Source organism: Cervus canadensis, chromosome 24 (assembly GCF_019320065.1).
Source record: "Cervus canadensis isolate Bull #8, Minnesota chromosome 24, ASM1932006v1, whole genome shotgun sequence".
In the NCBI taxonomy this organism is placed as follows: Eukaryota; Metazoa; Chordata; class Mammalia; order Artiodactyla; family Cervidae; genus Cervus; species Cervus canadensis.
In genome coordinates, this window is record NC_057409.1 from 42,599,273 (window position 1) to 42,617,444 (window position 18,172).

General features: G+C 39.9%; 1 protein-coding gene across 2 annotated transcripts in view; it reads right to left on the reverse strand.

Annotated features, from left to right (window-relative positions):
- Nucleotides 1-16,484, reverse strand: part of LOC122426018 (cytochrome P450 20A1) — a 45,233-nt gene extending 28,749 nt beyond the window's left edge. The window contains exons 1-4 of one of the 2 annotated variants that reach the window (XM_043444555.1): nt 16,282-16,484; nt 12,167-12,216; nt 11,384-11,550; nt 9,958-10,100 (exon numbers count right to left, since the gene is read on the reverse strand). In XM_043444555.1, coding sequence (XP_043300490.1) covers nt 9,958-10,100; nt 11,384-11,550; nt 12,167-12,216; nt 16,282-16,353 — 432 coding nt within the window. In that variant the 5' untranslated portion in view covers nt 16,354-16,484. Of the gene's footprint in view, nt 1-9,957; nt 10,101-11,383; nt 11,551-12,166; nt 12,217-15,502; nt 15,774-16,281 lie in introns of those variants that run through there. The other variant, XM_043444556.1, reaches the window with a different exon arrangement.
- Nucleotides 16,485-18,172: the final 1,688 nt, after the last annotated feature.

Sequence of the window (18,172 nt, forward strand, 5' to 3'; positions counted from 1 at the left end):
GTAAAAGCACCATCACCACTGGTGACCAAAATGGTCACTGAAAATGGACAACTAGGGAACCCCAAGGCTCTATCCCTCCCCAAAATTAAGCTAAGCTGGCAGAATCAACTTCTGAAAACCTCTGGAATACAGTAAAAAAAACTATCAGGGGAAGGCTTGATGAAGAAAGCAGCAGCTCCTCCGAGGTAAGGAAGTACTGTGGCATTTTAAACAACCTGGTTCTGATTCCCATACCCCAGAGAAGCAGCAGTTACGAGAACAGCAGCACACTCTCCTGATGCAAATTGCTGGAAAGCAATACAGTCATTTTGGTCAAAAAATTGTGGCCGTTGAGTCTTAACCTGAAAACTCCCACTAAGGATCGTCCCTGTCCTGCCCAACTCTGAGCATTCCTGCAGCTAAGACAGGTTCCTAGGTGACTTCTGCTGAAAACATTTAAAGGCGCAGGTATTGGCTGCAACAGCTGGTGAATGAAACAACAATTGGGACAAGCAATAAACAGACCAAGAAGACAGGGAAAGAAGAGACTGGGAGAAGAGACAGCTATGAGCATGAGAGCTCAGGTATCATGATAAACCTTTAGAGTTAATACGGGAATTTGGCAAGGTTAACGACTATAAATAAGATCAATATGCAGAAGTCAGTCATATACATAACAAATAAAAGTGAAATTTAAAAATAAAAAATTTTTAAAAATGAAATTCAAAAACTGTATCATTTATGATAATATTTTTAAAAAATTACTAATTATCTAAGAGTAAATTTAATAAAAGATATACAAGATCTCTTAAAAGTGAAAAAATTATTGAGAAAAACTAAAGACCAAAACGTGGGAGGGTATTCTTCCATACTCATGGATTGGAAAATTCCATAACATTGTGGACAAGGAATGTTGCCTACTGTTTCAATAAACAAGGCATGCTGCCACCATCAAGCCATCAGTCACCACAGCCCCTCCTCCCAACACGGCATAGCCTGATTCAGAATGAAGAAAAACAGGATACTGGTCCGAGGTTCAGTTCAGCTCCGTTCAGACGCTTAATCGTGTCTGACTCTTTGTGACCCCATGGACTGCAGCATGCCAGCCCTCCCTGTCCATCACCAACCCCCCCGAGTTTACCCAAACTCATGTCCGTTTGGGTCAGTGATGCCATCCAACCATCTCATCCTCTGTCGTCCCCTCCTCCTCCTGACTTCAGTCTTTCCCAGCATCAGGGTCTTTTCAAATGAGTCAGCTCTTCGCATCAGGTTGCCAAAGGATTGGAGTTTCAGCTTCAACATCAGTCCTTCCAATGAATATTCAGGACTGATTTCCTTTAGGATGGACTGGTTGGATCTCCTTGCAGTTCAAGGGACTCTCAAGAGTCTTCTCCAACACCACAGTTCAAAAGCATCAATTCTTTGGCGCTCAGCTTTCTTTATAGTCCAACTCTCACATCCATACATGACTACTGGAAAAACCATAGCCTTGACTAGATGGTCCTAGGTAAGTAGCTGTATATCTAAGGAATAATTTTAATGAGCCCAGACTCTTAAATAAATTTCTCATATGAAGAAAAGCACTAAAGTCACTAATTTGTGAAGTCTTCTTTTTGTGATCAGCAGTACTCTTTTGCTATTTGACCACACAGTTTTCTCAGGATACACAGGAGTATATCCTGGCTTCCCCCTTACCACTACAGAACAATTCCATAGGGCTTCCCTGGTAGCTCAGTGGTAAAGTATCTGTCTGGCAAAGCAGGAGACAGGGGTTCGATCCCGGATCCAGGAAGATCCTATGTGCTGTGAAGTAGCTAAGCCCGTACACCACAACTACTGAGCCTGTGCTCTAGAGCCTGGGAGCTGTAGCTACCGAGCCCACATGCCCTAGAGCCCGTGCTTCACGTGAGAAGCCGCCGCAGTGAGAAGCCTGCTCTCTGCAACTCGCGAGCAGCCCCCGTTCTCCACAACTAAGGAAAGGACGGTGCAGCAATGAAGACCCAGCCCAGTGAGAAAGAAATAAAATTAATAAACAAAATTTTTAAACAACAGTTCCTCAGAGCCATCTGAGAGGCTGTTCCCCATGCTACGGTTCCCACTAAGGTCCCCAAATAAAACATAACTCACAATTTTTAGATTGCAGACTTTTCTCCAGCCAACAAAACTGTACATACATCAAGTGACCTATACAGTTACCCAGTTTATGATAAAGGGAATATTACAGTACAATAGAAAAAGGATGGTCTTTTCAATAAGTTACGCTGGATCAACTGGATAATCATATGGGGAAAAAAATGTTAATCCCTTCCTCATTCTTTGCACAGTAATAATCACTAAACAGATTACAGATCAAAGTTTGAAAGATAAATATGACAACTCTGAGAACAAACCTTAAATGAATATATTCACGACAATAGGTTAAAGACGTTTCACATAAGATTTAAAATGCAGTAACCATAAAAGCAAAAAAGAAAAGAAAAAAGTCAGACTACACTAAAATTAGTATCTGTTCATCAAAACAAGCTTGTTGAACTTGTTCAGGTGCTAAGTCACATCCAACTCCTTGCAACCTCATGGACTGCAGCACGCCAGGCTTCCCTGTCCTTTACCATCTCCCCAAGTTTGCTCAAACTCATGTCCATGGAGTTGCTGAGGCCACCCAACCATCTCATCCTCTGCTGCCCTCTTCTCCTCATGCCCTCAATCTTTCCCAGCACCACGGTCTTTTCCAATCAGTCAGCTCTTCACATCAGGTGGCCAAAGTATTGGAGCTTCAACTTCAGCATCAGTCCTTCTAATGAATATTCACGGTTGATTTCCTTTAGGATTGACTGGTTGGATCTCCTTGCAGTCCAAGGGACTCTCCACAGTCTTCTCCAACACCACAGTTTGAAAGCATCAATTCTTTGGTACTCAACCTTCTTTATGGTCCACCTCTCACATCCATACATAAACACTGGAAAAACCGTAGCTTTGACTATATGGACCTTTGTTGGCAAAGTAATGTCTCTGCTTTTACATATGCTGTCTAGGTTTATCATAACTTTCCTTCCAAGGTGTGTCTTTTAATTTCATGGCTGCAATCACTGTAGTGATTCTGGAGCACAAGGAAAGAAAATCTGTCACTGCTTCTGCCACTTTTTCCCTTTCGATTCGCCATGAAGTACTGATGCTTTCGAAATGTGGTGCTGAAGAAGACACTAGAGAGTCCCTTAGGCAGCAAGGAGATCAAACCAGCCAATCCTAAAAGAAATCAACCCTGAATATTCATTGTTAAGGACTGATGCTGAAGCTGAAGTTCCCATACTTTGGCCACCTAATGCGAAGAGCCGACTCACTGGCAAAGACCCTGGGGCTGGGAAAGATTGAGGGCGTGGGGAGAAGAGGGAGGCAGAGGATGAGATGGTTAGATAGCATCATGGACTCAACGGACATGAATCTGAACAAACTGCAGGAGATATGAAGGACAGGGAAGTCTGGAGTGCTGTAGTCCATAGGGTTGCGAGGAGTCAGACATGACTTAGAGGTTGAACAACAAAAACAACATTATTAAGCTCTGTTTCTAACGAAAATTTAATGAATATTAAGACTATCATTGTTAGTCAAGTGGTTCACTTTTTTTTTTGGATGGTAACACAGGTTAGTGTAAAAGAAAATTATTATGTAGAAAATAATCACTAATAAAAAATAACAGAAATGAAAATACAGAAATTAATTTAAATCACCCTACAACCCAGTAGTGATAATTACAGATAACATTTTTTATATAGCTTTTCATGTTTTTCTATAGTGTATCTATGTATATGTGCACATATATGTGTGTATAGAGGTATACTTTGAACAATGTAATAATTCTCTACAAACTGTTCTGAATATTGGTTTTTTCACTTATCATCTGTAATGGGTTGAACTGTGCCCCCCTCAAAAAAAAGGCCCTGCAGTTCTAACCCCCCAGTGCCTGTGAATGTGACCTGATCTGGGAATAGGTTCTTTGCAGATAATTTAAGATGTGCACATTAAAGCCTTAACACAATATGACTATGTCCTTATAAAAAGGGGAAATCTGGACACTGAAACACACATACACACAAACACACAACATAAACACACACAGGGAGACCTCATTATAAACAAGAAGGCAGAGACTGAGGTGATAAATGTACGAAATGGTCAGCAAACCACCAGCAACTAGGAGTGAGGCATGAAACAGGCCTTCCCTCGAGCCTCTCAGAAGGAACCAGCTCTGCTGCACCGGGGTCCTGGGCCAGCAGACAGCCTCCAGACTGCAAGGCAACCAATGCCCGTCGTTTAAGCCACCAAGTCTGCGGTGCTTCGTTACACTAGCCCTAGCAAACTAACATATCACCTTAAAGCCATCTCCCCATGTCAGTAAATAAATGTCTTTGCCATCTTTTTTAACGTTTTCATTCTCATCCATTGCAAGGATTTATGATTCCCATAATCCTCTACTACTGGACAGTTAAGTGTTTTCCAATTTCTGTCTCAATAAACAATGCTTCGATAGTCTTTGCCATTTGGCTTCTTTTGACATGAAGTTTCTGAGTTAAGAAGTAGTTTTTTTAGCTTTTACCACACTGCACTGGAGAAAGCATGTATCACCTTATACTCTTATCAGCAAAATGCCCATTTCCCAAACCTTGGACAGTACTAAGTGCTGTCATTTTATAAAATCTCTGTCGGTCTAAGAGGTAAAAAAATTCCAACATTGCTTTAATTGGTTTATTTCATGCTAATTATTGTTAGGCTCTGGATAAGTTTCAAATTTAATGGCCCTCTACATGTTTTCCATAAAGTACTGCATGTTCACTTTTTTAGCCATGTTTCTGTTGGGGCTTATATCTTTTTCTTAATAAAGAGCTTTGTGCCTAGCTGGTTTTTAAATGAAGTCCAGGATATATCTTTCTTCAGTTCTAAGTGATGAGAACTCAACAGTTTTCTGGTGACCTTTCTTCTGTGAAATATTACACACTAAAAAAAGAAAAAACCTGAAAACGGTACTCCCAAACACCAAATCTGGGATCCAAATGGTATCCTAAAAACCTATTAGGACAACATGCGATTTATCAGAGAATTTAATTGTGAATATCTCCCCACAGTACCAGATCATTGCCGATTATGTAAAGAACAGATTAAATGCTTTCAATCTATGCTGGTAACGTCTTTTTTTTACCCTCTTTTAAGCCATGGCCATAAAAATTTTATCATCAACACTATCATTTGTATCACAGAACTGTATTATGATCTGCTCATCCATTTGTTTTGCACAGTACTCTACAATACAATGCAAATATTAGATATGATTCGGGTAGGTTTTTTTTTTTTCCCATTTATTTTTATTAGTTGAAGGCTAATTACTTTACAACATTGTAGTGGTTTTTGTCATACATTGACATGAATCAGCCATGGATTTACATGTATTCCCCATCCCGATCCCCCCTCCCACCTCCCTCTCTACCCGATTCCTCTGGGTCTTCCCAGTGCACCAGGCCCGAGCACTTGTCTCATGCTTCCAGCCTGGGCTGGTGACCTGTTTCACCCTAAATAATATACATGTTTCGATGCTGTTCTCTCGAAACATCCCACCCTTGCCTTCTCCCACAGAGTTCAAAAGTCTGTTCTGTACTTCTGTGTCTCTTTTTCTGTTTTGCATATAGGGTTATCGTTACCATCTTTCTAAATTCCATATATATGCGTTAGTATACTGTAATGTTCTTTATCTTTCTGGCTTACTTCACTCTGTATAATGGGCTCCAGTTTCATCCATCTCATTAGAACTGATTCAAATGAATTCTTTTTAATGGCTGAGTAATATTCCATGGTGTATATGTACCACAGCTTCCTTATCCATTCATCTGCTGATGGGCATCTAGGTTGCTTCCATGTCCTGGCTATTATAAACAGTGCTGCAATGAACATTGGGGTGCACGTGTCTCTTTCAGATCTGGTTTCCTCAGTGTGTATGCCCAGAAGTGGGATTGCTGGGTCATATGGCAGTTCTAATTCCAGTTTTTTAAGAAATCTCCACACTGTTCTCCATAGTGGCTGTACTAGTTTGCATTCCCACCAACAGTGTAAGAGGGTTCCCTTTTCTTGTCAGGTAGGTTTTTACTCTAGATACAAAGCTAGTGCATCTGCTAGAAGCTTATGTGCATCACATTTAGTTTATGAATCTTGGTTATGTACATTAGATGGGAATGCTAACAATCTGTTGAGCTTCATCTGACAGCGTTAAATCAAAGAGTTCAATAATTTTGGCTATTAACATATGACTACTGAACTGTCAACTAAGAGGATTCTGGAAAACTGTCATAAATTCTAAGATCCAGAAATATTTGTTAAATCATAGTTTAATTCAAAAGTCATAGGAGCACATGGGGTTGAAGCACTGAAGACAGAAATTACACTCACAGAATTGGAGTGCAGGTTCACACACAGTCTTGGAGCAGAGACAGTCAGGGCAGAAAGGAGCCAGGACTTACAGGATGAGGTTTGGGTTAGAGAAGAGTCAGAACACAGAACTCAGATCTGGATCAAAAAAAAAAGGAAAAGGTTTGTTGTGTCAGTATGAAATTAACTTACTTTGGAGTGACAACTCTGGTAAACACCCCTGTTCTACAGAAAACCATTAGTAGGGAGGAGGAGGATGCTCAGACTATGTCCTCTTCAATCATGTCCTTGCTGATTAAATATTAATTGGTATTTCTGACTAATGAATAAGCTAAGTAACTGGCTTGTGCTAAGGGGTTGACAATATAAGCCTGAAACACATTTCTCATGTATGGACACAGTCTATGCACCAAAGCTTGAAAATATGATGGTAAGAAATGTCTAAATTGGGAAATAATTTCCACTTTGATTTGCCTTTGATTGGACAGGAGAAGAAAAAAAACACCATACAGATAAACAATAAAAAAGACAACATTTGGGAAATAAAGCCTATGATAAAAGATTAAAGAAGTTTGAACTACTTAGTTTGAAGCAGAGAAGAAAGACTAATTAAAGCTTTTAACAATCAAAGGCACTGAAAAGCATAATCACTGGAAGCAAAGCAAAGAAAAAATGGGTAAAATTTCCTGGAGATATACAATTAAATACCAAGATTCTTATGGACAAATGTAAGGTATTTAAACAGAATAGAAAGAAAGATTCTGATGCACAAATGCTTAGACAGAGGTAACATAACTGCTTTCAGGAGGACAATCGGGTGTGACAGGACCAGCTATGACAACCCAAGCAGGCAGTCTGAGAAATCCAGAGAACATAATAATACAGAAAAGTACTGACAACGATGAGAAGGTAGACATTTGATGTACAAATCTCCTGATGGTCCTGTGAATAGTGGCTATCAGTGAGAAAAGGGAACTGGAAAGGAGAAAGACTAATCAGCAGCTATGAGTAAAAGCCTTGTTCAGTTTCTTTTTGGAAGCAAAACTGTGCAGAGAGGAGCCAACATATTAATTAATGCTTCCGGTAAACTCACTTGGAAGCCAGTGAGTTTGACATTGGGGCCAGACTCAAGCCAGTCTCAAATCTTGAATGTAAAGTGTAAGTTCCAAACAGAACTGGAGAATAAGGGAAAAAATGGCATTAAGCATTTATCAAATATAATTTTGAAAAAGTAGATACTGTAGGATGAATCAAAACAGTATCCTCTTAAGAATTATCAACTATTCTACAACTCAAAAAAGTCACAGAAGTGCTTAGAATGTGCAGTTTGAACATTTTTAAAAGGAATGAACATCGTTAAGGTCAAAGAAAACTGACCAAGTAGCTACTACATGCTACATCCTGTTAAGTCCTTGAAAAAACATGTCCTCATTGTATGATGTCTGGAATCTGCTTAAATACAATCCAGAAAGAAAACAGGGGAGTTAGGTAGGGGAAAGATAAAATCAGACTGCATCGAATTTGATAACTGTTAAAAAGTTTAGTGATGAGAATACGGATGTGTGTTACAGTATTCTATTTTTATTTAAATTTTCCATGATTTTTTAAATTATTTACTCTATGTAATGTGAGAGACAGTGGGATGTTATTTGTGTACTTTTGAGTGTATGTGGGTTTACTCTATAGCGAACAGAAGGGACTCCCATGTAACCTTCCAAATGGGACAGATGTAGGTCTATCAACTATAAAAACCCTGCACGAAAGAATAACCCATTCGATAACCTGGAAACACTGACAAGGAGATACAGTCTCAGAGGAGCAGTAAAAACACAAGGAGTTGGGGGAGCAGGAGACAAATGGCAGGAAAACCTCAAGCAGAGGAAGGAAAGGTATTTTTTTGAGTACTGACTGTGTTGTAAGACTTGATGTTAGGAATTTTACATCACGATCTCACATAATCCTCACAGCAAATTTGTAATGTGGATGCTATTAATATTGTCCTCAATTTAAGATAAGGCAATAGGACTTTCTTGGTGGTCCAGTGGTTAAAGACTCTGCACTTCTAATACAGGGGGCATGGGTTCAATCCCTGGTCAAGGAATTAAGATCCCACATACTGAACAGCACAGGCAATAAAAACTCACAAAGGTCAATCATGCAGATACTAAATGACAGAAATGAAATTGAAAGCCTTTTCTCTCCAAACTTCGTGTCTCTGCTCTATACCATATTGCTATTTCCCAAGAAGCTACATTAAACATACAACAAAATAAATAACTTTGAGATGCACTGAGTCTGCACACCACAACTAAAGATTCTACGTGCTGCTGGTTTTGAGTTGGGTCCGAATAAAAAGAACAAATCCATTGATACAAATCTACTGCTCTAACAATTTCTTCAGGTTCTCCTATTATACAGAATGAAGTAAGTCAGAAAGGGAAAGATAAGTATCGTAGTCTAACACATATGTACGGAATCTAGAAAAATGGTACTGAAGAATTTACTTACAGGGCAGCAATGGAGAAACAGACATAGAGAACAGACCTATGGACATGGGGAGAGGGGAGGAGAGGGTGAGATGTGTGGAGTAACATGGAAACTCACATGACCATATGTAAAATAGATAGTCAACGGGAATTTGCTGTGTGGCTCCAGAAACTTAAACAGGGGCTCTGTATCAACCTAGAAAGGTGGGATGGGGAGGGCGGTGGGAGGGAGGTTCAAAAGAGAGAGGATATATGTACACCTATGGCTGATTCCTGTTGAGGTTTGACAGAAAACAACACAATTCTGTAAAGCAATTATCCTTCAATTAAAAAATAAATTATTAAAAAAAAGTAAAGAAACATAAGGTTTTAATTAAAAAAAAAACTTTCTTCAGTTTCCCTTCACTCCCATCATTCCAACTTACACAGGAAGTCTAGGTGATAAAATTGTTTTGTTTTGTTTCTGTTTTAGAATTTCAGAATAAAACTCAGCTGAGAGAGAAGGTAAGAATAGCAGACAAAGACACACTAATAGCCAAAATATACAGATGGTCTCCAACCTACAATTTTTCAACTTTCAATAGGGCAGAAAAGCAACAGACATTCAAAAGAAACCATACTCTGAATTTTTTTTATTTTGATCTTCTCCTGGGTGAGTGACAGGAGGGGCGATACTCTCCTAATGCTGGGTGCAACAGCCACCGTTTAGTCAGCCACGCTCGTGATCAGGAGAGTGAACAGCCCTTAAGCATACAAACATTCTGTCCCCAGACAACCATCTGGTTTTCACTTTCTGTACAGTATTCAATAAACTACAAGAGCTATTCAACTCTATTATAAAACAAGGCTTAGTTTTAGATGATTTTGCCCAATTGCAGGCTAGCCTAAGTGTTCTGAGTGCATACAAAGCAGGCTAGACTACTAAGTTATGATGTCCAGCAGGTTAAGTGTATTTAAATGCATTTTCAACTTATGATATTTTTTTAGTTCACGATGGGTTTATCAGGACATAACCCCACTGTAAATCAAGGAAGATCCATATACTACTATCTGTAAAACAGAAATGCAGGTCAAACTAGTTTACCTTTAGCAGGAGAGCAAAATTACTCCGCAGACAATTAGTCACACCATTTTCATACAATTTTTTCCTCATGTGGTTTTCACTCACGTTCCCACTATCCGACTGATACCTTAATAATGACTTCAGCATGGTTTCAAAAGGGTCCACTGAAACAGACATGATTAAACATTTCTAAGTCAAAGTCATCACTCAAAAAAAAAAAAAAAACCTCCGGCAAAAGAAGAGATCAGAAAGGTATAGGACTATAGCAGAGAGGCCAGGAACTTTTTTTTTCATAACTCCTTTGTCTTTTCTAAATGTGAACAGTTCAAGAGACAATAAAAATTGCCAACAAAATAATAACCAGTAAATTGGGAATTCCACTGTAAATCATTAATACTCAAATAAATTTTCTACTGCATGATAGCATGTATCTCTGTAAAAAAACTCACTCCACCAATTTTAAGACAAAATTGATGTTGTATGTGTAACTGTCTAGTATTAGTTAAAACTACTTAATTGAGTCCAAAACCTTTTCTTTTCTCCTTCACTCACTTTTATGTGTTTCTTTAATGACTATATAGTTTTCACACACACACAAATATACTGTTATTTTAAACAATTAAAACAACACAGTAAGATACTAAGAAAATAAATTCATCTAAGTCTCACCACACAAGAGATACTATTAAATATTTGGGTTTTTTGTTTTGTTTTAACAGCTGTTAACATTTTTTTTTTACCAGCAAAAGACAAAAAAATCTGTCAGATTTCGCAAAGAACTACAGTCCCTTCTTTCAGAGTACAACTCTCAGTTCACTCTCCTAATCATTCAAATACCATTTACAAGCTCCCAACTCACCATCACTGGACCATAAATTCCACAGGAGCAGAGGCCACATCTGGTTTTACCCATCTTTGTATTTCCTGACAGAGACAGCCTTCCACGTTGTGGAAATTTAGTGATTAAGAGCACAGACTCAGCCCAGACAGCCTCGCTTCATGTCCCAAGCAAGAGTACTGGAGTGGGTTGCCATTTCCTACTCCAGGGAATCTTCCTCATCCAGGGATCAAACCCACATCTCCTGAATTAGCAGGTGGATTCTTTCCACTGAGCCACCTGGGAAGCCCAAATGCTCTTACACCTTTCCTCTTTCAGATGTACCCTTGAACTATTTTTTCAGGTTCAAAAAAAAAAAAAAATCCTGTTGGCATTTGCACTGGGATTTTTTTCATATATATCTATAAATTGAAGGAAGAAAATGATCATTTAAAAATACTGTGTCTTAAGTGAAGTGAGGTGATTAATATAAAGACTTCAGCACAATGTCTGACATATAAAGTATTTAATAAGTGTTAGCTATTCCTAAGAGCAGTGTATGGACCTTCATTTATAGACATCTATTCTTAAAAGATAAGGATCACTAATTAGAAAGAAAATCAGGCTTACATGTCTTATTGGGGTTGATATGCTGCTTCAGTACATCAACAGTGCCCAAACTAACCACAAGGCGCCTGCCAAACCAGAAAGAGACCACAGGCCCGTATCTCTCATGCAGGTTAACCAGGAACTCATGCAAACTTCCACTGTTCACAATATCTGGAAGATTACCATCTCTGAAAAAAGAGCAATATTTGACAAAATAATTTAATATGGGAGAATCAGAAAAACAAAAATACTAGTTGATTCTGAATGAACTGTGTCAACAGATTAAAACAAAGATAAACGAAAATCAAATTATTGCAAAATCCAAAACTCTATTATATTTGACTTTTCACTTTCGGTAGCCACATTTAGATAGGAATTTGTCTGGTATTTTGAGAATTTATAACACTTCACATCAACAAAGCTGCACAAGGAACATCTGACTTAGACACTGGAAAATGATCCAATTTTGCAGCACCTCATTTGAGACAGCAATGGATACCACCACTGGCTATTAAATCATAGGCGAATTTAAATCAGTTATGGCAATTTTTTCTTATTCCATCTTAATCCTACCTTTCTATTTCCAATACTCTCTGGCTAGGGGAAGTGAAGGAAATTAAAGGTTTTGATTTATACAGGCTTCCTTTCATTTATTAACAAAGTTTAGGTGGTATGCCCAAACACAAGTTTAAAGAAAACAAAGGGACTAAATAAACTGAGTAATCTAAAGATATGGTTTAGTTTTTATCCAAAAATTAACAGCTGACTTTACCTGATTTAAAAAAAACCAAAAAGCCAACTCACTTTTCTTCTGTTGGAGTAATGCCTGGAATTCCTGCAGCTTGTCTGGAAGCCTTAGAGAAAAAAATTTAATAATTTAGTATAATGAATGATCATATATCCCATAAGTCAGATGTGTTTTGCCAAGATATGTGCAGGACCTTAAATGATGGTTATTCAATTTGGTTGAATTTCAGAGATTATTTCTATATTAAAACACAAAAACTGAAAAGAATTATCCTAATATTCCTCCTCTCTGTCAATTAAACTAAGGTGTCTGAAGAATTTAACATCCATTATATATCAATCAATATATAAAATCAAGTACATTTTTCTTTGCTCTTGAGACTGTAAGTGGTCTCGTCTGGCTCGGCTTTCAAAAAATTTAATGTCATTATTGTAACAGTATCATTCTTAAAATAGTTCTCCTCTTTCAAGTCAAAGAATTTGTCAAAATACAAAGTGATATTCATCTTTTGGGGCTTCCCAGGTCAGCATAGTGGTAAAGAATCCGCCGGGCTTCCCTTGTGGCTCAGCTGGTAAAGAATCCACCTGCAATGCACAAGACCTGGGTTCAATCCCTGGGTTGGAAAGATCCCCTGGAGAAGGGAAAGGTTACCCACTCTAGTGTTTTGGCCTGGAGAATTCCATGGACTGTATAGTCCATGAGGTTGCAAAGAGTCAGACACGACTGAGTGACATTTACTTTCAAGGACTCCACCTGCCAGCGCAGGAGACATGGGAGACTCAGGTTTGATTCCTGAGTTGGGAAGATCCCCTAGAGTAGGAAATAGCAACCCACTCCAGTACTCTTGCCTGGAAGATTCCATGGACAGAGGGGACTGGCAGGCTACGGTCCATGGGGTCACAAAGAGTGGGACATGATTGCACAAGTGAGCACACACACACATTCATCTTTTGTTTTAATGTAGTTGTCATTATCAAGGTTACACAGTCAGAGAGATCACCGGGTATACAAATAAACAACAAAACAATTTATAGCAAATTGTTAAAGTGACAACCTCTGAAGAATGAACTATAAAAAACTTGGGGGGAATTTTAATTTTTTACAATTTTGTACTGGGTTTATGGTTACTGTATTTAGAGGTTAGCGGGTTTTTTTTTTTTTTTTTTACAACAAGCATATCACTTTTAAAATAAGACTTCTCATAATTTTTAAATTAGCTAAATATCTATAGAAAAAATAACCTAAAATATTCAAGTTTAGAATCAATTCTGAATTTTGTCTATGATTTTAACTAGCTATTAATCAGAGTTTGGCATTCTGCCCCCTTTCCCCCCTACTTAACATTATATAAATAAATATTTATTTGAACATTTAAAGTTTAAACTGTCTTCCATTACATATTCAGAATTGCATAATCATGTTCCTACCATAGGCTGTAAAACATCTAGGCTATTTCTTTCATTTTCTCATTGTTACAGGTAGTACCATGAAAATCACTGTACAGCTTTACTTTTTTCCTCCTTTGGATTAAGTATGCCAAGAGGTATACTAAGTTCAACAGTACTAATGAAGGAGTTTTACAGTGTCTACCACATACTACAAGAATACTATCTAGATGGGTTAAATGCAGTTAAACTTGCATTTAACTGATGACAATGAAACCTACAATCTAAGATTTTGTCCTACAGTCTCATCAACAATGTAAACTTGTCAAGTTTAACATATAAAAAGTGGGGGAAAGAATGGAACGAACTCTGTAATTAAACTCAGTGATACTAAAAAAGAAAAAAAAAATACTTGTTATTTTCTAGGTTGAAATTATTAATGACTGAAGTAAGCTTCCTGACTTCTCTTCAAACATGGTAGATTGACAACACTCATCATCAGTGATCCCTTCCTGAAATCCCACAAAATGAAAGTGAAGAAATAAAAAAGGACAAAATAAGGATAAAGAGAATGGGAGAGGAGGCACCAGTGGATGAATAATCGGACCAGTTTTCTTGGAAGTGTTAAGCTGTTGGAGCACTGATGAGTTGACCTTGAGAGGCTGCCTCTGGGGTCTGAGGATTCCCACAGGAGGCAATCAGATTTGTACTTGTAACCAGAAAGGTGGAGTAAGATGCAAGACTTTAACAATAAGAAAAAGTCAGTATACAGATCCATCAGACAGCATTCTTGTGACTGCCATCCTTCTGGAAAGAGACCTTGAGATTCCAGATTCAGAAACAACAGGCTGGTGGGTGGCATCCCTGATAATCTTAAGGGAAAACTGTTTCCAACCTAGAATTTTATACCATGCCAAGCTATCATTCAAGTGTGAAGCTAGAAAAGATAGATTTTCACACAAGCGAGATTTCAAAAAATTTTTCATGCACACTCCCTCAAGAAATTATGGAAAATGAAATAAAAAAAAAGAAATTATGGAAAATGATGCACTGCAGCAAATAAAAGAATTTAAACAGAAAGAGACAGAGAGATTCATGTGGCACCCAGGAAATAGGGTATACAAATAGGCAAAAAGCATCAATTGTGATTTTTTTTTCCCATAAAAATAAATACAAGCAGAGACATTACTTTACCAACAAAGATCTGTCTAGTCAAAGCTATGATTTTTCCAGTAGTCATGTATGGATGTGGGAGTTGGACTATAAAGAAAGCTGAGCACCAAAAAATTGATGCTTTTGAACTGTGGTGTTGGAGAAGACTCTTGAGAGTCCCTTGGACTGCAAGGAGATCCAATCAGTCCATCCTAAAGGAAATCAGTCCTGAATATACATTGGAAGGACTGATGCTGAAGCTGAAACTCCAATCCTTTGGCCACCTGATACAAAGAAGTGACTGACTGGAAAAGACCCTGATGCTGGGAAAGAGTGAAGGCAGGAGAAGGGAAAAACAGAGGATCAGATGGTTGGACGGCATCACTGACGAGATGGACGTGAGTTTGAGCAGGCTCCGGGAGTTGCTGATGGACAGGGAAGCCTGGTGTGCTGCAGTCCACGGGGTCACAGAGTCGCACATGACCAAGTGACTGAACTGATGTCTTCGAATATCTGAACGAGCTCACTGAATAGCATTCTGACAGAGACGCTGAGATACTTGCCCCAAACTACTGACAGGCACAAGTAAAGAACCTCTATGCAAGAACGAAGTACAACCGCTATATTCTGTTAACTGCCCTGATGCCACATAGCTAAAGGAAAACAGCTGAGGAAAAACACAGCCATGCTGCCTAGTCTTATTTTACTTTTATGAATCTCAAGTGAGATGCCTGGAAATCTCATTTCCCTACTCCCTCACTCTCCTGACCTTCTAGACGGCTATTTCTCAGAAAACAAAGACACACTGCAAGTTCCAGATTGGGTAGCTCTAACATTCCAATCAAATTCATTTACCAGCAAGAATATTTAAGGTGTTCTGTCAATATCAGCGATGTGTCTGCATTATTCTGTTGCTTTACAACTTTTCCTACAAAACCACCACCTTGCTTTGTAGATGATTCTTCATCCACTAGCTTCTTTGTTTTCAGAAGCATCTTTTGAGGCTGAAGAAGGTAAGCAGAGAAAAGTCAGAATGAGTTTCAGAGATACAGCACTTGGCTGTATGCTCCTTCCACGACCCCTTTAGCATGTGAGGCCCAAGAGGAACAAGACCCGGTCCGGCCTTTAAGGACTTTAGATTTCAGGAATGAAAGTCGAAAGACAGACGGAAAAGCAGGCGACAAAAGAAACACTGGGGGAGAATCCTTGGGAATGGGTAAAGGCGACGAGCAGGCTGGAGTCTCCTCTCAGCCACACTAGAAAATGGAAGTGGGGTGGGCACAGTTACTGCCCAAAAGCCACCGAAGCACTGCGGACCCGCCCTCATAGCGCCGCGGCGAGGACAGGGAGGCCGGGCCCGCGAAGCAGCCCTCAGGCCCCTGCGGCCGCGCCCGCTCCGCCGAGCCTCCGTCCGGGCAGCTCTCGGCGTCCGAGGGTGGTCGAGCCTCCCGCCCTGCTCTGCCTTCAGCGCCGGCCGCGCGCGCTCGCGAGGCGTCACGTGTTCCGGGCGCGGGACAGAGCGGGAGCGGGAGCTGGCGCCCTCCCCCGGGGCCCGTGCCCTGCGGCCCGCCGCGGGCGGCGCGACGTGGATGCGGGCGGCGGCCGGAGCCCGTGAGGGCCGGGACGGCGGTTACCGGGTAGAGGTAGAGCACCGCTCCCACCAACGCCAGCAGGAAGGTAACAGCGAAGATCGCGAAGTCCAACATGGTGCCTCCGCCCGGGAACCACGTCCCAGTTCCGCGCCCCGCTGCAGCGTCTCAGCCTGGCGGGACCCCAGGGCCAGAGGGGCGGGCCGGGCGCCCGCGGGACTTGCGAGCGAAGAGGTCGCCCGGGCGTGGCCGGGGCCGCTGGGGGCGTGGCCGGGGCGCTGGGGGCGTGGCCGGGGCCGCTGGGGGGCGTGCCGTGGTCTGCCCTGCGGTCGGGCGCCGAGAAACAGGGAGACCCGAGGCGGGGTTCCGGCGGATTCGACTCCGAACACGCCCACGACTCCCGGACCCAGTTGCTGGAGGAAGAGGGACCCCGCCTTCTAGAAAACGTTAGGAGTTATCGTCCTAGCCAAGCGTTTTCCAAGTGGGTTTAAAATACATATAACAAAAATAGCTCAAATTAATCGTTGTTGTTGCACGTCTGGATGTGCTACCACAGTCTAGTGATGTTTGAATCAAATATATGGACACATAATTCACAATATTATGTATTTATTTCATGAAATGTGTCTTCCCTTTATTTCAGCATGATCTCTATATTTTTATGATCAAGATTTTAACATTATTTGTCTTCTGTTGGCAGAAATGCCAAATTATCCTGTTCCCAGTCATTGTGGTCCTTGAAAAGATTTTTTTGATAGATATTTTAAAACAATCTTTTCAGGTTTACTGAGTCATATAATTAATACATGGGATAGTTTTCTTTAATACTTTCAAATTGAAGAAATTTTGCTCTGTTAGCAAAATTCCAGGCAGTAGCAACTGGAATTATCAATAAAAATTTATAGTTAATATTTAGCTTCAGAAATGAACTGACTTTTATTTATGGTGTTCAACTGTAATGGAGTTGTTATATATGGTACCATTGTTATTACAGCAAATATTGTAAAACAGTTTAAATTTATGGTAACAATTCTATCACTTATGATTCTCATCATCTCTTAAAGCAACAACTAAATCTGTAGGGTAGTGTAAAGAAATGGTATCACACTTTACATCATATCTAGACCTATATATATATATATATATAATTTTAAAAGGAATTTAATATGGAAAAGTGTTCCTAAGCTGACAGTTGCAACCACCATGTTTGCCACAATAATTGTCAAGTACTTCCAGTCCATTAATGGAACCCTAAATTTTTTAATTAGGCAAAAATCTATTGTGTTTATTCTGAGAACCAAGATTGCTAATTTATCTATTTTTATCGACTTGCTCAAATACTCCTTCCACTGTTATAGTCTCCTCCAACTTTAAAGCATAACCTACAAACCCTTACAGCACTTACATGCAGTCCCATTTTATTTAAAAGATAAAGAACATGAGATATGAAGTATTTCCCTGGAGCCTGAGCACTGTTAGCTATGAGGGTAGATATTAAAAGTTCATTTGACCACAAAATCCTGATTAACCACTAAATCCTGACTGAACGCCAAATACTGATTTGCCCATGTGGGCATAAAAATTTGACCATTTTTATGGATTTGTGATATGTGGGTTTCTCTCAAGCATGGGACCCAGGGCAGGGGCCTGTCTTGCTCTGTCTTGCTCTATCCATATAAAAGGACATTCAGTGGGTTTCCTAGCCTTCTGACTTCTGGTTAGACTGGCCAATAGGAAATAGTAGCTTAGGATGAAAGGAAAGTCTGGATATTCATTCTCCTGGTTTTCATGCTGTGGATTCACTGTTGAGTGCAGCCTCTGTCATAAGGCCCCCACACAGATACCCTTTCTATGAGCTGGAACTCTTTTCTTGTCACTTCAGGCTTAGGGTTAATGACAGCTCACCACTGTTGCTAGTCTTGGGGCACTGAAACCC